This window comes from Peromyscus californicus, unplaced genomic scaffold (genome assembly GCF_007827085.1).
Source record: "Peromyscus californicus insignis strain IS unplaced genomic scaffold, ASM782708v3 Scaffold_3__1_contigs__length_106647218, whole genome shotgun sequence".
Lineage (NCBI taxonomy): Eukaryota > Metazoa > Chordata > Mammalia > Rodentia > Cricetidae > Peromyscus > Peromyscus californicus.
In genome coordinates, this window is record NW_026294551.1 from 61251891 (window position 1) to 61273847 (window position 21957).

Here is a 21957-nt window from a genome sequence, read left to right on the forward strand (position 1 = left end):
TGCAGTCTATTAGTCTCTGAATGACTAACCTAACAGGCTTGAAGCTAAATCAGTGTGATACTTTGTAAAAATATTCCAATTAATTTTCTTAAATCTTTAAACATATCTTTGTGTAATGTAATATCATTTTGCCAACAATTTTCTGATAATATGATTGCCCTAAATAAACAAAAACCCCCAAAACTACTTGTTCTAGTTACTGTGTTTCAGAAATCGGTGTGTTAATGTTGATAGGAAAGAGTGTAAGCCATTTGCCACCCATCTGGAGCTTTCCAGGGAGGAAGCACTTCTGTGAGGACAGATGAAGCCTGCCTTCTCACAGTTGGTGACTCTAGCATGGCTTTGGTGGGGGATGGTAGTTGGCAACAGGGTCTTGCTATGTCCATGAAGCCTTGAGTTTGTGGTACTCTTCGTGTGCCTAGTCAGCACATTTTTATTTTACTGGTTTCCATAACCCAAAGCTGATTTATCCTTTAGTACTCTCGAAACAGAATGGAACTTCTTGATGCCTGCCTTAGTGTCGTCAAAATTTAATCTGGCTGTGCAGAACAAATGGGTAAAGCATTGTGTTGAGAAGTTTAGAGCTGGAGGTAGAGCATAGAGGTGCTTTCCTAGAGTGGCCCAAGCCCTCGGTTCCATCCCCAGTAGTGCGATGAAATAAAAAACAAAAGACTCCTCTTGCCTGAGAAGTTTTTAATGTCACTTTCGGATGTATTTTCTGAGTTTATTTAATAATGAATGAGTGTATTTTTTATTAACTCACCATTTTTAAAGTTAGTGTTGAGTTTTTTGTGATATTTATATTTCTTTTCTAGGAATTACCCAACTCTGTCTTTCTGGTGATGGAGGTAGGTATTCTACCTGTATTGACAAGTAAGTATTAATAAAGTTAATAGAATGATTTAGAGTCTACTTCATAAAGAATGTAAAATTTAAGTGTTTTTTTTTTTTTTATTTTTTTTTTTTTTTTATTTATTATGTATACAGAGGAGGGTGACAGATCTCATTACAGATGGCTGTGAGCCACCATGTGGGTGCTGGGAATTGAACTCAGGACCTCTGGAAGAGCAGTCAGTGCTCTTAACCTCTGAGCCATCTCTCCAGCCCCAAAATTTAAGTGTTTTAATTAGATAATTAAAATACTTTAAAATTAGATTTTGTTTTACAAATGATTTTTAAGTTAAAATTAACAATGATTAAGTTCACTTTGAATCAATGTCCTTATTTTAATTATTTTTTCTTTTTTAAAATTAAATTACATTTTATTGGCTGGCATGGTGATGCATGCCTATAATTCCATTAGAGTCAGAGATAGGTGGATCTCTGTGAGTTTGAGGCCAGCCTGGTCTATAAGGCAGGAGTTCTAGGACAGCCAGAGCTACATAGTAGAGATTCTTTCTCAAAAAGAATTTTTTAATTACATTTTATTTATTATTTATTTATGTATGTATTTATTGTGTATCTGTGGGGGAGAGGGTGGGAACTGTCTTGGAGATCATAGGGAGACTTCCAAGCATTGGCTCTCTCCATTCTCCATCCATCATGAGGGATTCAACTCAGGTCACACTTGGCACCCTTCCCTGCTGGGTACTTCAAATACCTTCCTTATTTCTTTTTAAACCTAAAATATTTTTGTTGTTGTTTTTCTTTGAGACATATCTCATTGTATATCTTAGCTGGCATTGAACTCGCCTTATAGACCAGGCTGTCCTTGAACTCACAGAGATCTGCCTACCTCTGCCTTCCAAGTGCTGGGATGAAAGAAGTATACTACCTTGTCAAGGTATAAAATACTTTATTTTAATCACAATAGCAATTTCTTTTGAAGTTAATTACTTTTTCTTTTGCTTATCAGTATTGCAATGGTGGAGACCTGGCAGATTATTTGCAAGGTAATTTTGTTACTGCTTTACTTGTATTTGTACGTGTGTGTATGTGTCTGTGTGTTCGCGCGTGTGTGCACATGTGCGTGTGTGTCTGTGTGTTCGCACGTGTGTGCACATGTGCGTGTGTGTGTGTGTGTGCGCATGTGCGGACATACACACCATAGAGCATGTGCAGTCAGAGGACAAGTGGTTTGAGTTGATTATCCCCTTCCTCCATGTGGGTCTTAAAATGGACATCATGTTGTCAGGTTTGGTCATAGACACTTTTCTTTACTCACTGAACCATCTACCCTGTAAGGTAAATTTAGGTTTATCTGTCAATACCCCGTAAAGAGCAATCTGTTTCATTCTGAGATGTGTTTCTGAAACTTGTCCCAAATTTGTATAGAAATATTCAATAAATATTTGTGTGCTGTTTAACTTGTAGTCATTTTGCTGATCAGCTGGATTTTATTTATTTATTTATTTATTTATTATTATTTTTGGTTTCTCAAGACAGGGTTTCTCTGTGTAGCTTTGGAGCCTTTCCTGAAACTCACTCTGTAGCCCAGGCTGGTCTTGAACTCACAGAGATCTGCCTGGTTCTGCCTCCTGAGTGCCGGGATTAAAGGCGTGCGCCACCACCGCCTGACCTGGTTCTTATTTTCTAAACTCACACAAGGATTGAACTTTTTTCTCACAGTAAGGAAAGGGTTTAGAGGAAGGGCTTTCCCCAGGAGGGAAGAAACCAAATGGATTTTTTTTCTTCAAAAGGTACAGCTGGCTTGCCATCATCGAGCCAATTAGTTCCTTTCATTTCTTTAAAAATAAATTTTTTAGCTGGGCAGTGGTGGCGTACACCTTTATTACTAGCACTTGGGCGGCAGAAGCAGGCAGATGTCTGTGAGTTTGAGGCCAGCCTGGTCTACAGAGTTGTAGGGCAGCTAGGGCTACACAGAGAAACCCTGTCTCAAAAAAAAATTTTTTTTTAAAGCCATGAAAATAGAAGGGAGGAGTGAGTGGGAAGAGAAAGGGAGTGGGAAGGCAATGAGGGGTGATATGATCTGTATGTATGTGTATATACAAAAGTCATTATTATGTATAATTAATATATGCTAATAAGAGGTCAGAGACATGGCCCCGTGGGTAAGGCTACTTGTTGCCAAGCCTGACCACCTGAGTTCAATACCCAGGGTTCCATACGGTGAAAGGAAAGACTATTCCCTTAAGTTATCTGCTGACCTCCATATGTGTGCTCCCTGCCCACTAAATGACTAAGTATTATTTACAATTTTAATATTGCTAATAAAAACATTTGAAAAATTAAAATCATAGTCAGTGGGGCAGGAGAGATGATGACCCAGTAGTTAAGAGCACTGGCTACTCTTCCAGAGGACCTGGGTTCAGTTCCCAGTATCCACATGGCAGCTCACAATAATTTGTAACTGCAGTCCAGGGGATCTGATGCCTTCTTATGGCCTCTCTTAACACCAGGCTTGCATGTGGTATACATACATGCAAGCAAAATACCTATATACATAAAAATTAAATTTAAAAAATCATAGTCAAAGAATATATTTATATGGATATTTCTTATAATTTAAAAAGCCAGTAATGTAATAAGAAATTTAAAATATTGAAATTATTTTGTGGTAGATTTTAGTACTAAATGATATTTGAAATTCTGAACCCCGAATGTGTGCATCATATATATGTGTGTGTGTCGCATATCAGACATCCTGCATATCAGGTATTTATATTACGATTCATAACAGCAAAATTACAGTTACAAAGTAACAACATAATAATTTTATGGTTGGGGTCACCACAGCATATGAGAGGGTTGCAGCATTAGGAAGGTTGAGGACTGTGATCTAACATTGATTTGACTAACCCACTAACATACAGTAAGAAACATATATCTTAGCATTTACAGGAAAGTAGATGTGGAAGAATGTATTCTAGATTTTTAAATTTTTATTTATTTTTTTTAAGATTTGTTTTTATTTTATGTGTATTGGTGTCTTGCCTGCATGTGTGTCTGTGTGAAGGTGTCAGATCCCCTGGAACTGGAGTTACAGACAGTTGTGAACTGCCATGTGAGTGCTGGAAACTGAACCTGGGTCCTCTGGAAGAGCAGTCAGTGCTCTTAACTGCTGAGCCATCTCTCCAGCTCGTATTCCAGATTTTTTTAAAATTTATTTTTGTTATTATTATTTTATATGATTGGGTTTTGCCTGTGTATGTTTGTATACCATGGAACTGGAGTTACAGATGGCTGTAATCTACCCTGTAAGACCTAGGGATCAAACCTGAGTCCTCTAGAAGAGTAACCAGCTAGTGCTCTGAACTGTTGAACCATCTCTCCAGCCCCAAGCCCCCAGATTTTTTTTTTAAAGAGTTGCACGTAACTTAGGCTGGCCTCAAACTTCCTATTAGATGAGAGTGGGCTTGGACTCATGCTCCTCCTACTTCTCAAGTGCTGGAATTGTGCGTATCGGCTACTATGCCTGGCTAAGGACTTCAAATACTGGTTTTCAGACAGAGCATCACTGTATTTCTATACCAGAATGGCGTCAAGTTTTGCAGAGATCCACTGTCTCTACCTCCTGAGTGCTGGGATCAAAGGTGTGTGCGGCACACCAGGCACTACTTGAAATTGTTTACTTTTCATGATATAGGAGATTTCACTTTATATGCTTAGAGTACTTTGAAATTTTTTGGGGGGTGTGGTGGTTTTCGAGACAGGGTTTCTCTGTATAGCTTTGTAGCCTCTCCTGGAACTCACTCTAGCCCAGGCTGGCCTTGAACTCACAGAGATCTGCCTGCCTCTGCCTCCCGAGTGCTGGGATTAAAGGTGTGTGCCACCATTGTCAGGCTGTGTGTAATGGTGCACACCTTTCACCCCAGCACTGGGAGGCAAAGGCAGGTGGATCTGTGAGATCAAGGCTAGCCTGGTCTTACACAGTGAATACCAGGACAGCCAGAGCTCTGTAGAGAGAACCTGTCCAAAAAAGCGAGGGGGCGGGATCAGAAAAAAGAGCTTCAGAGGAGAAGACAAGAACAGCCCTGATAGGAAAATAATTTAGTAATTTTTAAACCATGGAGATTGACTTTATTCGATCTTAAGGACATAATGTCAACAAGTTATTAAAGAGATTTTAAACCATGAAGTGGCACTTGACATGTTATTAAAATAATTTTAAAGCTATAGCTTTTCACTTGTTACAGATGTTAATGTTATTTTTACCTTTCTTGTTACACATTTGAAAATGCTATAGAATGTATTCTAAGAATTGTATGGACAGAAATATGCTCACAAAGTAAAGATTTAATGTGTTTGGGTATGTTTGTATGAATGTATGTCACATATGCAGCTGCATGTGGGGGCCAGAAGAGCTCATGGATGCTTCTGGAACTGGAGTTAGAGGTAGTTTTTAGTGACATGATGTGGGTGCTGGGAAACTAAACTTGGTACTGGAAGCACTCGTAGTTGTAAGCCGTCTCTCCAGCCCATCGTGAAGGTTTTAAATCTCTCATGTCGATTAGGAGATTGCACTTGTAATCTTCAGATTCATTGCTATAGACATATATATAATATAGTTTATTATTATAAACTATAAGTTAAAATATAAATATAGTTTATATTTGCGTACCTGACTATATTTGTGTGCACATTATATGATAGGCCTTTTTGAAGTTTCCAATACTAAATATATTGTTTCGTATTATCACAACTACTTTATAAAGTCAGTCTCATCAAATTTATAGAGAAGAGGGATTGTCTTCCAGAGTCACACACGGGCAGGAGCTGGGATTTTAAAAGCCCTACACCCTACACCACGATATTAGCCTCTCCAAATGCTGTGATAGTTACTGAATAATGACTACAGGAGCAGAAACAGGACTTCTTAAAGGTCTCTTCACTTATGAGAGATCCTGCGTGGGCAGGAGTACTGTGGTTATGAGAGGTAAGGGGAAGAGACAGTAGAGCTCCCTGGCAGTGGGTCCCACATAAGGATTTCGTTTGTCCTTAGTTTGTGTTTATGAGCTGCTTGGTACTAAGTGTGACCAATGTAAAAGGGAACTTATGTTTTGATCTGTAAGACATTGCATTGGTTGAGCATCTCTTGTGTTCAGAGCTGTGCTATAGGAACCTTGACTAGGAAAAATGGGAAAGAAAAAAGGCAAGACATTAAAAACAAAATTGCAAATCAGTTCTCTTTAACAGATCAGTTTCTGTTTTTTGAGAAATCTTTTATCTCCATAGATTTTGGTTGTTAAATTAACAAAAGAATACATGTGAATCCCAGTTTCTTATTTATTTCCTACCCTCCTTAACAGCTGAATTCTTTTAGTAGAATGAAAAGATAATTGATTTTGTGTGTTTAAATATTAATGTGACTCCTCTTCCACCAGCTAAAGGAACTCTCAGTGAAGATACTATCAGAGTGTTTCTTCATCAGATTGCAGCAGCCATGCGAATCCTGCACAGTAAAGGAATAATCCACAGGGATCTCAAACCCCAGAATATCCTGTTGTCTTATGCCAGTCGAAGGAAGTCAAATGTCAGTGGTATTCGTATCAAAATAGGTAAACAGCCATATATTGCTTTGTGGAAAGGACATTTTCAGACAGTACTTTTAGATCATTTTAGTTCAGATTTGTTAGACTAATGGATTTTATTGATGCTGTTTTGAAATTGTTACAGGTTTCACTGAGATCTGTTTAGATATGTGAATCTTTTCCCCAAATCTAAGAAGAGCCAGATCCAAGCCTGCTTCTCTGGGAGGGGAGCTGATACAGTGTGCTTACAGGCAGCAGGTCGCTGACAGGACAGATGTCCAGAGGGCCTCCCTCAGCCTGGGCTGGTGCTTTAGTGCTCTTGAAGTGTGTCACTAACAGGACCGATGTCCAGAGGGCCTCCCTCAGCCTGGGCTGGTGCTTTAGTGCTCTTGTAGTGTGTGAAGCTATTGATATTCTAAGTGTGATGTTGGTGTTTGATGAGGGCTGTGCTCATTCATAATTCATTGTAAGTTCATAATTCATGGCGGATCCTTGGTTAAGTAGCTAGTAAAGCAGTGACTACACAGTTGACTGCTGCTACTCTTTCTAACTTCTTTGAATTGAGATAGCTACTGTTTTCCTTTGGTGTATAGACTTTTTCAATAACACTTTATTTTTCACAGTTCTTTTGTGCCTTATGTGTCTTACAGAATTATATTGTATTTGTAAAGTGTGAGCAAAGTGTCATTTGTTCTTTTATATATTTTTTTAATTTTGTAAAACAGCCGATTTTGGTTTTGCACGTTACCTACATAGCAACACAATGGCAGCAACACTGTGTGGATCCCCAATGTACATGGTGAGTGAGAAGAACTTCTGTACTTGATCTGAACAGCGATTTATATTGTTGTTGTTAATTATGTTAGCCATAATTCAGTCACACAGACAACCTTGCTTTAGCTTGGAGGACATAAAAGTTGTTCCACATTTTTTTTGGTTTTTGAGTCCTTTTAAATTTTATTATTTTGTGGGGATGAATGTTTTTCCAGCACATATGTCTTTGCACCGTGTAAATGCAGTGCCTGAGGAGATGCTCTAGAACTGGAGTTACAGACAATTGTAAGTCATGTGGGTGCTGGGAATTGAACCTGGTTACTTTGAAAGAGCAGCCAATGCTCTTAACTGTTGAGCTATCTCTCCATCTTTCCATCCCCCTGTTCGAGACAGGGTTTCTCAGTGTAGCTTTGCGCCTTTCCTGGAACTTGCTTTGTAGACCAGGCTGGCCTCGAACTCACAGAGATCCGCCTGCCTCTGCCTCCCAAGTGCTGGGATTAAAGGCGTGCGCCACCACTGCCCGGCTCAGCCCCCTGTTTTATTTATTTATTTGGTTGGGTTTTTATTTTGTTTTGTGTGTATGTGTGTTTGTGAAATAGGGGCTCACTGTGTAGCCTTGATGGCCTAGAACTTACTTTGTAGACCAGGCTGCACTCAAATCCACAGATCCATCTGTCTCTGCTTCCAAAGTGCTAGGATTAAAGGTGTGTGCCACCATGCCAGCCCCTGTTTTTATTTATTTTTTTAAGATCGATTATGATAGAAATCCCTAAGTATTGGTTATTTTGTTGTTGCTGTGATAGAACACCGTGAGCAAAAGCAGCTTGTAGAAGGAAGAATTTGTTTTACTTTGGCTTATGGTTCCAGAGAGATAGTAGTCCCTAATGGCAAGACAAACATGGCAACAGGCAGTTGGAGCAGGAAGCCAGTAAGTTAGGGAGAACAGGAAGTGGGGTGAAGCTATAATCCCTCAGAGCCCACCTCCAGTGACATACTTCCTCCAGCAAGGCTTCAACATAAAAGTTCCATAATCTCCCCAACAGCACCATCATCTGGGGACCAGATGTCCAAATACATTTCTCATTCAAAGCACAACACCCGGTTATATTCAATTGAAATAAAAATTTATATAATACTGTCATAGTATACTTAATCTGTAATAATTAAGAATACTTACAGAAACCTGGGCAGTGGTGGTACACACCTTTAATCTCATCATTCAGGAGGCAGAGGCAGGCAGATCTCTTGAGTTCGAGGCCAGCCCTATCTACAGAGTGAGTTCCAGGACAGCCAGGACTATACAGAGAGACCCTGTTAAAAAAAAAGACTACTTACACAATGCCTTTTGGGGCACCTCCTCCTCTATAAAATATGCCTATCTTTTACATTGTCTGTTTAAAGAGTTCCCTACGTTGTAGAAGTTGTTTTCTTTTAGCTCCACACTTAATGCTGAAAAATAATCTTAACTTCTTATCCTTTGATATATAGTGGGTTATGAGACTTATAAACTAATGTGAAGTATTAAGCTTAAAAATAACTTAATTATAGAGCTGCAGGATTATATGAAATAAATAAATATGCCTCTCATGAGGAAGAAGCAAATAGATCTCTGTGAGTCTGAGGCCAGCCTAAACTCTGTAGCAAGTTCTGGCCAGCTCAGGTTACCCAGTGACACGGTGATAGCCTGTCTCAAAACAGACATGCCCATCTATGCTCTAAGTCTGCACCCTCTGATGGAAACTCACCTTGAGTATTGGCATATGTCTATAATCTCAGAATCCAAGAGGGTGAGGTAGGATGCTCGTGAATCCCAGGTCAGCCTGGACTGATTAGCAAGATCTCATCTCATAAAACCAAAACAAATCAAAACAAAACTTTGAGGTCAAAGGAACCAGTAATCAAAGGTCTAGGTTTGTTTTTTTTTAAATAGGATTTACTTTTTTTTTTTTTTGGTTTTTCGAGACAGGGTTTCTCTGTGTAGCTTTGCGCCTTTCCTGGAACTCACTTGGTAGCCCAGGCTGGCCTCGAACTCACAGAGATCCGCCTGCCTCTGCCTCCCGAGTGCTGGGGTTAAAGGCGTGCGCCACCACCGCCCGGCAGGATTTACTTTTTAAATCACAGTTTTATTGCTTGTATATAATAAACTCTACACTTGAATAGAAATCTAAAAATTGTAAATCTTAAGTATGAAATTAGGTCAGGGACAGGGCTTGGTGGCATATGCCTATAATTCCAGCATTTAGGAAGTGGAGGTAGGAGGATCAAGAATTAATTAGGACCAACCTACGCTATGTATAGCAAGACTATGTCTCAAAAAAGACAAAAGAAATTTTAGCCTTGAACAAAGTCTTTTGGCTGTTTATTAAAGAAAGTTGACTATCTGGGGAATATAGCTCAGTGGTACAGGCCCAGGGTTCAATCACCTGAGCCATGAGTAGGGGGAAAAAAAAAACTCAGTTGAGATGAGTAGGGGAAAAAAAAGACTCAGTTGAGAAATGTACTGGGGGAGCAGAACGAGAGAACACACAGTAATTAAGAGCACTCACTGCGGCCGGGCAGTGGTGGCGCACGCCTTTAATCCCAGCACTTGGGAGGCAGAGCCAGGCGGATCTCTGAGTTTGAGGCCAGCCTGGGCTACAGAGTTAGTTCCAGGACAGCCAGGGCTGTTACACAGAGAAACCAGGAAAGGCACAAAGCTACATAGAGAAACCCTGTCTCAAAAAAAAAAAAAAGAAAAAAAGAGCACTCACTGCTCTTGCAGAGGACTTGGTTCAGTTCCAGGGGACCTCTGAGGGCACTGCACACATGTACACAGACACACATGCAGGCAAAACATCCACAAATATAAAATAAAATGGAAAAAATTAAATTTACTAGGGACAAATGTTATGTATGGAAAATAGTTTCACATTAAGTGTAGTTGACCTCTTTACCAGTTATTTGGTTGAGTTTTTTATTTTTTAGGAGGGGTGGGTCTTATTTTGAGACAGGGTCTCTCTATGTAACTTTGGCTGGCCTAGAGCTTGCTGTATAGATCAGACTGGCCTCAAACTCAGAGATCTGCCTCCTGAGTGCTGGGATTAAAGGGATGTGTCACTGTGCTCGGCAGAGGTATGTTTTTTAAAAACAATAGTTGATGAGATTAACAAACCACTTAAAACAAAGTGCCACTGCTTTTTGTTTTTATTGTACCTTTTTTATGAGTCAGGGTCACTCAAGCTTGTGAACCCTCAGCCTCCCAAGTATTAGGATTATAAACATGTACTTCGCACCTGACTGTCTTTGATTTTTTGGGGGGGTGGGGTGGGTTTCGAGACAAGGTTTCTCTGTGATGTTTTGGTGCCTGTCCTGGATCTCACTCTGTAGACCAGTCTGTCCTGGAACTCACAGAGATCTGGCTGGCTCTGCCTCCCGAGTGCTGGGATTAAAGGCATGTGCCACCACTGCCCAGCTATTACAAAAGTTTTTAAATTAAAGAAAAATATAAAGGGTAATGTAACAAACATTTGTGTACCTACCATCCATTCTTAACAAAACATTATGCTATTTTTGCCTTGATCTTTTTTTAATGAAAAAATATTCAGGCAACTCAAGTCCCTTTTGTACCTTCCCCTGATCCTATTATGTTCTTATCTCTCACCCTGAGGGAACCTCTGACCTGTAATTAGTATGTATTTTCTTTATTGCTATAATACTCTTACTATACTTTGTATAAAATATATCCATTATAAAATAGACATATTTATTTCTTTTTTCATGCAACATTGTATTGTAATCCTAACTTCATGGCAGTATCATTCTATCAGGATAATATCACATATGCTAACAATTTTATTTAGTAATATGATCAGATCATTATCAGTGAATCAACATGTGCACATTAAGGCTGTAACTAACATAGTTCATGTCTCTTGAATTTTTGTGAACAGGCTCCTGAGGTCATTATGTCTCAACATTATGATGCTAAAGCAGATTTATGGAGCATTGGGACAGTGATCTATCAGTGCCTAGTTGGAAAACCACCTTTCCAGGTAGCCTGACTTTTTCTTATGTCTGTGGTTCTCGGATCTTCTAGCTTTGCAGTTGCCTTTGGTTATAAAATGAGGAATCCTTTGGTTTGTTACCGGTGGTCTGTTGGGGGCCAGGTTGTTTGCTTTTCCTCTCTGTCTGCTTGCCTTTGTGGTTGGACCGGCATGAAGTCTGCTGGATGTTTTCTAGGCTAGTGGAGTAGAGGCAGGACTAGCTAACCCTGAGAAGAATGGTAACCAAAGCTCTTCCTGCTAGCCTGGTTTGGGGTCATGGAATCCAGATGAGGTGGGGCTGTTCTGATGGGTCATGGGAATCTCATTTCCAACTCTCCATTCCTGGCTCTCTCTGGGTGAGAAGGGGGCAGTTATTGAATTTTTGATTCTTTCTTCCTCATCTCCTTTTTCTGTTAAGAGGCTGACCTTCAGAGGATAAGCCAGCATCTCTTGAGTTCATATTATCATGTTATAATTTTTTAGTTTTATTCATTTTTAACCTGAAAGTTGTAACGGAGTGAAATTCTTTACCCAGCATGGTATGAAAAGAAATCAGTAATGCAATCCAGTAGTTTCTTTGCCTCCCAGTTGGTTCGCATGTGGAGGTAGTTTGACTAATGCAGCTGCTCTTCCTGGAACCGTGCTACTGTTAGGGAGAGACAGTATTGGCAATATGCTTGCTTTGTTTTCCCTTGAGTCCCTTGAAAGTCATAGAGTAAAACACCTAGAATTATACACAACAACAATGTACTTACTGTGTGGGCCATGTAACCTCCAGAGTAGCAGCTCTTCCGTTTCAGGCTCCTTTGAGGGTCTGACGCCAGAAAAGTTATATTGTACCAAGATACTCAGAATTTGCAAATTATCTCAGAGGTTTTATAAGTCTTTTGTGCCCAGCAATCCATTCATGATCAGTCCATGGCACTGAGGGTCAGCATCCTTATACATTCTACAGTAGGAACATGAGTGTTAATCATGGGTTTGGAAGTTTCGTTCCACTCTATTTAGAAAGTTAATTTGTTATTTTTCTTAAATAGGCTAATAGTCCTCAAGACCTAAGGATGTTTTATGAGAAAAACAGGAGCTTAATGCCTAGGTATGTGATTAAAATTTATTTAAATTACACTGGGTTTTACTTTTTTAAAATGTTATTTACTTGCTTATTTAGGTAGTAGTCTTTCTCTGTAGCCCTGATTCTGATCCTCAAACCCACAATCCTACCTTACCTTTATAAGTGCAATTACAGGGGAATAACCATCATTCCTGTCTAGTCTGGGCTTACTGTTTGTTAATGCAGTGCTATTTATTGGAATGCCATGTTTTGTACATTTCTGTTGATGAGTCTGTTTCAATTTATAGTAATGCTATAGTAGGAAATTAGAAAGTTGCTAACACACCATAAATATCTAGTGCAGTGTTATTTGTTTTTTAAAATGCAAATTTAAGAGAAGACGCTGGGCGGTGGTGGTGCACGCCTTTAATCCCAGCACTTGTGAGGCAGAGCCAGGCGGATCTCTGTGAGTTCGAGGCCAGCCTGGGCTACAGAGTCAGTTTCAGGACAGGTGCCAAAGCTACACAGAGAAACCCTGTCTTGAAAAACCAAAAAATTAAGAGAAGACATCACAGAACCTATATGTGTTCCTGTGTAGAGGCAAATAGAAAATAGACACAGGTTCATAAAGCAGAAAGTAAATTCCTACCAAGGCTGTGGACATTCTGTAGCAATAATAAGAGTTATTGTGTGTTTTTCCAAATGTTCTTTGTGGGAGTTCTTTACACATGCTTGAGAGAGAATGTGTGTGTCCGTGTCCGTGTCAGTGTCGGTGCAGTTTAAGATAAGTTACATTTTGAGTTGTACTTTCTGTTTAAGATTGGCTCTTGCTATGTAGCCCAGGCTCTCAGGCTGACCTTAGCTCAGCCTCCTGAATGCCAAATTTACAGACATGCATCACCATGCCTGGCTTTCGTTTGTTTTTTTATGCTGTATTTTAGATGTTCAGCAGCAGTGTTCATCCTTTTTGATAGCTATGCAGAGTCTTATAAAATTAGATGTTCTATTTTATTTAATCACATTCCTGTTCCTTTCATTGTTTGCTTACTACAAACAAGCTTTAGTGAAAGTGTAGGGGGTGTCGTACACCACTGTGCATTTCTTTTTAGAATTAACTGCTAGAAATGGAATTGTTGGACTGACAGACAGGTGTACTCTAAATAGTCTTTTCTGTGTGATGCAGCAGTGTAAAGAGAAGACCTTTCCCATAAAGGGAAGAAGACCAGTTAGATATTTTCTTTCTTTCTTTTTTTAACTTAATTTATTTTTTGGTTTTTCAAGACAGGGTTTCTCTGTGTAGCTTTGGAGCCAGTCCTGGAACTCACTCTGTAGCCCAGACTGGCCTTGAACTAACAGAGATCCACCTGCCAATTAGCTGTTTTTTGTTTTGTTTTGTTTTTCGAGACAGGGTTTCTCTGTGTAGCTTTGCGCCTTTTCCTGGAACTCACTTGGTAGCCCAGGCTGGCCTCGAACTCACAGAGATCTGCCTGGCTCTGCCTCCCGAGTGCTGGGATTAAAGGCGTGTGCCACCACCACCACCACCACCACCACCACCACCACCACCACCACCACCACCGCCCGGCCAATTAGCTGTTTTAACTTATATTATTCTCCTCATTAATGAAGTTGGCTCATCTTTATTTGCCCTAGTATCTTTTACTGATTTGTATCCCCTGGCATATATATTTCTGTTCTGTTCCTATTTTTCAGTTGCTTTGCTATTTTAATACTGTCTTTTGGAATTGTATTCCCTGTCAATTGTATTTAATTAAGCTTTGCCCTCTTCTGCACAGACCTGGAGGAGTTTTTTTGTTTTTTGTTTTTTTTTTCTTTAGAGATCTTATAGCAACTGTTAATACAAGTTGTGTTAAAACTCAGGCTCTCTGTTCTAGAAGATACTTGTAAATAACAGTGTTCAACACATGGAGGGATCTGTTCAAGTTGCTGGTAATGATCAAAGTTAGTATAGTGCCTTTTTCCTCATTCACTTGACGGTATGCAGCTTCTTCGGGGCTTCTTGTTATAGATGTAATATTTGTGAAAGTGTATATGCATTTTCATACATATAAACTCACCACTTACACTATCTTTTACTTCAGTATTCCCAGAGAAACATCACCTTACTTGGCTAATCTCCTTTTGGGTTTGCTTCAGAGAAATCAAAAGGATAGAATGGACTTTGGTAAGTAATAGCTTCAAACTTTGCATATTTTCTAATTTTATATTTTCTGAAAAGACTGTATAATTTACATAGAGATAACAGTAAAATAAAAGTCCGTTTTGCTTTTGTTTGTCTTTTTTTTCTTTCACTATTCTAATAAAGATTCATCAAGTGCTTATTATGTTCCAGGAATGTGAGATAGAGTAGTAAAGAAAATCTGTGTCTTCATATAGTCAATAGTCTAGAGGAGGAAAGAGAGATAATAAACTATAAACTGTAATTGTATGTTGTGTTAGACAGTGCTAGGTACTGTGCAGAAATAGAAGGAAGAGATGTGGAGTGAGGAACTAAAATTTTAAATAAGGTAGTCCACTGTCATATGAACAAAGAATCAATCAACCCTGAATGAAGATCTGTTGTGTGGCTACCTGTGGGAGGAGAATTTCCGGCAGAGGGAAAAAATCGTCGGGGAGGCTTTGAGCTGGGATCGTGAATGGAAGCTGGAGATTCAATGAAGAGGCCACCTAAAGACTGAATGTCTTTTGAAATTATTCGGTTTTGAGCAGGGGAAAATTGATCTAACATTTTAAAAAAGTATCAATCTGGCTATTTCTTTAGAACAAACTGTTGCAACAGGAAAGTAAAAGGCTGAGAGTTAATTCATTTGAGAGCAGAGTGTAGCTTAAGTTGGGATAATAGCAGTGAAGGATGTATGAAGTAGTTGGGATTCTGGACCTTTCTAGATGTAGGAGTTTCAGTGTTTTTTCTAATGGTTTGATAAGAAACAAACTTAGCTGGGTGGTGGTGGCGCACTCCTTTAATCTCAGCACTCAGAGGCAAAGGCAGGCAGATCTCTGTGAGTTCAAGGCCAGCCTGGTCTCCAAAGTGAGTTCCAGGAAAGGCACAAAGCTACACAGAGAAACCCTGTCTCGAAAAAACAAAAAAAAAAACAAAAAAGAAAAAAAAGAAACAAACAAACTTAAAGATGACTCCATGGGTTTTGGCTTGAGCAAATGGAAGAATGACCTGTCAGTTACAGAAATAAGAAAGCTGTAGAATAGAGGGGACTGTGGGGACCAGAAGAGATCTGATTAAATCTGTTACATTTGTGATAACCACTGGATAGCTAAGTGCAGATGTCAGAGAGCACTTGGATGTTGGGCGAGAGCTAGGTTGAGGATAAATCTAGGAAATGTCAGCCAATGAGTGATATTTATTAATCATGATATTTTTAATTACCACTTAAATTTCTTTATTGACTTACTAAATTTATTAGTTATTTTCTTAATGACTGATACAGGGATTATGTGTTTCTTATCACAGTCTACTTCATATAACTGGTAATTGAATTCCACTAAAGACCGAAAATTAATTTTCTGTTGTAATTCCATTTTGTCCTTTGTAATGTGCTGTAATTGTCACACAGTACACCTATGTTATTTAAACACAGTGCAGAGTATTAAGTATTGTGTTATGTAGTCTTATATAGAAGGAATGAAAGAAGAAAAATACCTATATAAAGTCTTAATAGTAACATAAATATTTACCACTTCTGATATTTGAAGTTACTATTCCATATCATTTCTTTGCTCTGATAAATTTCTATTTCTCTCTGCCTCTTTTGCGGTCTCATTGTTAATTCATGTAGTTGTCAAAATCTTTTAGTTGTGAGCCTTAGCCTTTAATGGCTGAGACATCTCTCCAGCACTAGCCAATGTCTTTCTTAAAGGTTGTGTTCTCATATTTCATTACAGAAACATTTTTCAGCCATCCTTTTCTTGAGCAAGTTCCAGTTAAAAAATGTAAGTACCCATTTTTACTTACAGAGAGTATGCAAGCTGAAATAAAAAAATTAATATTTTGGAACACAAATTTAATTTTTCATTGTGTTTCTCAAAAATTCCTTGAGCATTCCCTAGATACCTATAATTGTCTGATCAACAACAGTTTTTCTTTCTACATCCAAATTGAAAAAGTTTTAGTAACTGCTGCATTTTTATTTAAAATTTTAAAATTATGTTTTATGGTGTGTGTGTGTGTGTATACACACCCAGAGGACAACTTGCATGAGTCAGTTCTCTCCTTCTTCCATGTAGGTCCTGCTGATCAAACTCAGGTTGTCAGGTATGGTGGCAAGCAGCTTTACCTGCTAAGTCATCTCTCTAGCCCAATTTCTGTATTTTTGGTCAATTTTTAATTTTTTAATTAAGATATAAAAATATTTCTCTTTGATATTTTTAAGCATGTCTTTGTGTTTGTGTATGGATATGTACACATGAGTGCAGGTTCCCAGGAAGGTTGGATCCCTTGGAGATGGAGTTACAGATGGACGTGAGGCAGCTGATGTGGGTGCTGGGAACCAGACTAGTGCTCTTCCCTGCTCTCACATTTATTCATTTATTGTGTGTGTTTGTATATTCGTGCATGGGCACACATGTGGAAGTTAAAGGACAACTTGATTGAGTTCCTTCTACCGTGGGTTCTAGGGTTTGAACTCGGGTGGTCAGGTTGGCTATAAGTACCTTTACCTGCTGTGAGCCATCTGCCTAGCCTTTTTTTTTTTTTTTTGTCCTGAGATTGGGTTTCTCTGTGTAACAGTGTGGCTGTCCTGGAACTCATTCTGTAGACCAGGCTGACCTTGAACTCTCAGAGACCCACCTCTGGATCTGCCTCCTGAGTGCTGGAATCAAATGTGTGTGCCACCACCACCTGGCTTTTTTCTTGCTTAAATAGTTTGTTGCATTTTTTGTTCCATGCATTGAAGCACTAATGAATAGATGAATGCAAATTTTGGGTTAAAATGAGGTTATTGTTGTTTTTTGAAAGCTTGTAAGATTTGTAGGCGGATCTTACAACCCACTATAGAGATAGTTTTTTGACTGTGTTTCTTCCCCAGCTTGCCCAGTCCCAGTGCCTGTGTATACTGGCCCTGTCCCTGGAAGCTCCTGTGGCAGCTCACCATCTTGTCGCTTTGCCTCTCCACCAGTAAGTTGGGTTTTATTAAAAATGATTTCAGAGTTAGGGCTTTTGTTCTTTTAGTGGGTGTGTTTACTATGCAGCTGAGGTCTAGAAGAAAGGACATCAGAGTTGGATCAAGTAGACCAGAAGGACCTTTGGCCCTTTGCTCTCTTAGCTGTGTAATTTCAGTAAGAACAGTGATTGTTACTACCACCTTCTTGTTCACGTGGGAATTTAGGGGTGCATGCAAACAAAGAATGCTCGTTAGAGGCGGATAAGCAATAAATAATTACTGTACACTGTGTGTTCAGATTCCACAGGATTTGAGGAGTGGGGGAATAACCTTGGAGCTGGATGTTACTGGCTTCACAGTGATTACTAGCCCTGCCACTCAAACCCCTTAAGTCTCCTGAAGTTTTTCAGCTAATTCTTCAAGGCTGTGTCTTCTCCATTTTAAGTGCTGCTTCCTGACTCTCTGGTTATCTCTTCTTCCTATTCTGTTCTGTGTTACCTAGTTCTTTTCTACATGTTGTTAGGCTGATCTCCAAGTCTCTGTTACAGCCTTGTGACCTTGAGACGTTTTACAGCTAAGGCCCTGGGGGCTCTTGGGCCAGCTGTTGTCTCTCACATATCAGCCAAGTAGACACGAAGTTTCAGCAGAAAGACAGGGGAACCATAAAAGAGGGCAACTGTGTTAAGCGAGTTGAGACAACTTAAAAGTTTAAGACGAAGCCTGAAAACTCCTGTATCCCATATTGACATAGTAATGGGATGAGGGCCTTAATCTCTCCGAGCTTGTTTCTTCCTATGTGAAATGAATGCTGTTTACCTCAGGGATAACTGAATGTAAGCCCTTACCGTTTATCTAACACTCAGTAAATTTACAGGCAGTGACAACTACTATTTATTATTTTCATGAGAAACCCAGTAGCCATAGATAAAATAGATGGAGGAACAAAGCTTATTGCTAAAAAATGACTTTTAGTTTTAAAACCATTAAATAGGGGCTAGAAGCTTGTTCAGTGGTCAAAGTATAGGCTCTGTAAGCATAAGGACCTCAGTTTACCTCTCCCACATCCATGTACAGTCCGGGCATGATGGCATGTGGACCTATAACCCTGGCACAATGCAGTTTCAGAAACAGGTAGATCCCCACAGGCTTGCAGAACAACCAGACCAACCAAAACAGTGAGCTCTGGGGTTAGAGAGAACCTGATTCAAAAAATAAGGTGACAAATGATAGAAGAAGGGATCTGAAGTCAGCCTCCAGATGCACACACACAGAGGACACTTGCATACACGCTTGTGCACACATATACACGTACCAAAAATAAAATAGAAAAAAGACAAACAAAAACCAGAAAAAACCCTTTCTTTCACAGCTCTGCACATATAAACCAAATAGAAAAAGTGATGTGTTAATAAGGCTTACATTACATTTCTGTGAATTAGATAATTTAAGAGGAGAGAAAGAATGCATGTTCCTATATCTGTCTGGAATACTTGGGGTGGGGGATCCAAACACTAGACTTATTAGTTACTTTTCTTGCTGCTGTGATAAAATGCCCAGAAGAAGAGGAAGCGTTTATTTTTGCTCACAGTTTAAAGGGATACAGTTCATTATGATGGGAAAGATGGTGGCAAGAGTTGCCTAAGGCTGTAGCAACTGGAAAGAACTTGACCAGGGTTGTGTGGATCAGGAAGCAGAGAGGGCCTTGGGCCAAACTATAACTTTTAAGAGCACACCTATGGCCTACGTTGTCAGCTAGGTCCCATCGCCAAAAGGTTCTACAGCCTCCAAAGACAGTGCCATCAGCTAGTGCCCAAGTGTTGAAACATCAGCCAGTGGGGGACATTTTATATTCAAACCATAACATTCTACCATTGGCTCATAGTCATCTCTTAATGCAAAATACTCTACCTTTAAAAGTTTAAAAAAACTTTAAAAGTCCCCATAGTCTTAACATTTCAACACTGTTATGAAGTCCAAAGTCCTCTAACAATCAAGGCATTCTTTACTGTGAGCCCTGTGAAATTAAAAAAAAAGTTAGGTGCTTCCAACATATAATGACCAGGGTAAACATTCCCTTTTCAGAGGAAAAACATGAGAATATCAAGGAAATAGGAGGCCAAAGCAAGGCTCGAACTGTCAGGACAAACATCAAACCTTACAGCTTCATATCTTTTATCTAGGGTTCCTGTGGTACCGTCTGGGCTCCATCAGAGCTTCACTTTCATGGCTTCTTCATTCACAGCCCCCTAAAGAGCTCCATGCAGGGAATCCGACTCTTCTATGTATCGCCTAGGCCTCAGCAGCTTCCTTAAACCTTGCCCCAAACCTCCTTTACCCACTCACTCTTGCCTGTTCATGCCTGAAAAACCAGTAGCCTGTGGATGATGCCAACTTCAGTGGAACCTGTACCCTTGGACCAGAGCTGTAGTGGCCTCTGAGTGTCTGACTGGCTGAACTTGGGAAAGTATTTCCCTAGAAGGCCCTACCTGAACAGGATGTCCAGGAGGCTCTCTTGTTCAGTTGTTCCCTTTAAAGAAGTTTTTCAAAAGGGTTTTACATTGTTATACCATGTAACTTTTCACAGATAGGATCTTTCCCTGAAGTTACCTTTCTTATTTTCCAAGTCCAGAATGTGTGAGGTGAGGAATTTGAGTAAGTGAAGATGGATTTGCTGAAAAATTGTTAAAAGTGAGGAGGGCTGGCTGTAGAGCATTTAGCATGCGTGTATGAGGCCCTCAGTTCTATCCCTACCCCTGCAAAAACAAAATCAAAAATAAAGAAGAGGTGATTTTAAGAAAAAAAGCTGGGTACAGTAGTACACACCTTTAATCATAGCACTTGGGAGGCTGAAGCAGGCAGATCCTTGTGAGTTCAAGGCCAGCCTGGTCTACATAGTGAGTTCCAGGACAACCAGAAGACATAGTGAATAGTAATCAGAGGGGTGTGGGGATTTGAGATGAAAAAAAAAATGAAACATGTTTATGTAAAAGCTGGGATCTGCTCTGTGCCATGAGGAGGTAGATAAAATGGAATACAGAGAGTAGGCTAGACAGGTAAGCTTTGGATATAAGAGAAGCATTGCTTCGAACAAGGTAAGAAAGGAGGACAGGGTGGTTGTGGATGCAGGTGCTTTTGGATAGCAGAGAAAGAAGTTCCAATGTTTCAGTCTAAGTCACTGGCAAGAAATTAGAGTTAGATACTTAATTTCACTGACTTTTAGTTGTATAATATTGGGGAAATGACCTAATCCTCTGAGGTTTTATTTTTTAGTTTATTTAGTTGTGAAATGGAGTTCAGAATACAGTTAGAATTAGAGCTAAGCTGAGCAGAGTGTCTGGTTCATAGTTAATGCTTGGTAATGTTAGTTCTTCATCTTCACTTCACTTTACTACCTTCAGACGGTCTTCAAAAGGATGGCCAGGGAAGTTTTCATTACATACGTGAGACACACAAAATGAGAACATGGGGCTAGGGAGATTTGCCACAGGTCTCAGCAAGAGACCTTGTTTCAAACAAAACAAGGTGAGAGAGCTGGAGAGATGGTTTGGAGTTAAGGGCACTTGCTGCTCTTCCTGAGGACCTAATTAGATTGGCAGCATCCATGGCGGGCAACTTACAACTGCTTGTAACTCTAACACATAAACACACATACACATAAATCTAAATAAGTAAATAGTCTTTTAAAAGAATAAAATGAGGGTCAGGGCCACACCTTTAATCCCAGCACCTGTGAGGCAGAGACAGGCGAATCTCTGTAAATTCAAGGCCAACCTGGTCTATATAGTTCCAGGGCAGCTGATGAATGGCCCTTGGGGAACAACATTAGAGTTTGACCTTTGCACTTGCACACACAACTTCACACGTGTCCACATGTACACACATAAACACAAACAGATGTGGTAAAGTGCTTTGAGACTTATTTCCTTCCAAGTGATATTCAAAGTCTCAGTAGAAGTGAATTGGGCATTTAAGGCTTGAGTTTAAAGAGCATGATGTAGGGTTGTTTTTTTGTTGTTGTTGTTGTTTTCCTTTTCTGAAATACCAAGAGTAAACAGGAATCATATCGACTTAACACAAGTTATTAAATTAATTGTTTTAGAACTATTGTATAATCAAAGCGTTTCAGTAGCATTATCACCAGAGTCTTTGAACTTGGCAAATGCCAAAAGATACAGAGAGCTTATACCTAAGTCATTTAAATGTAATTGTATACTTCTCTTTCTTTCTTGTCCTATTTCCCACAGACAAACCACCTCCTCCTTTAAAAACAAACAAAAAAGGAACACACCCATATGCTAGGTTATCTAAATCTTTCTGTGAGTGTAAACTTGTAGTCTAGCAGACATTACCCATATTGGTATGTCTGTTCTTTTACATAATATGGTCTTTTGCTTCTCTGTGTACAATGTTTTCTAAAGTATGCCTAGACTTTTTATCCACAATATGGGATTAAGTTACTAGACATTTTATGTTGTTAAGTAAATAGTTACTTAGTATCTGTTTTGCAAGGCCATGATCTGAGACTGGGGAAGTTGTAGTGATAAAAA

At 39.4% G+C, this 21957-nt stretch overlaps 1 protein-coding gene across 2 annotated transcripts in view; it reads left to right on the plus strand.

Annotated features, from left to right (window-relative positions):
• The window catches only part of Ulk2 (unc-51 like autophagy activating kinase 2), a 90086-nt gene that overhangs the window by 12780 nt on the left and 55349 nt on the right, over positions 1-21957 (plus strand). For both annotated transcript variants that reach the window (XM_052757180.1, XM_052757179.1), the window contains exons 4-12: positions 816-848; positions 1856-1892; positions 6285-6458; positions 7157-7230; positions 11135-11236; positions 12265-12323; positions 14378-14460; positions 16194-16241; positions 17336-17424. In XM_052757180.1, the coding sequence (XP_052613140.1) occupies positions 816-848; positions 1856-1892; positions 6285-6458; positions 7157-7230; positions 11135-11236; positions 12265-12323; positions 14378-14460; positions 16194-16241; positions 17336-17424 (699 nt within the window). The remainder of the gene's footprint in view (positions 1-815; positions 849-1855; positions 1893-6284; positions 6459-7156; positions 7231-11134; positions 11237-12264; positions 12324-14377; positions 14461-16193; positions 16242-17335; positions 17425-21957) is intronic.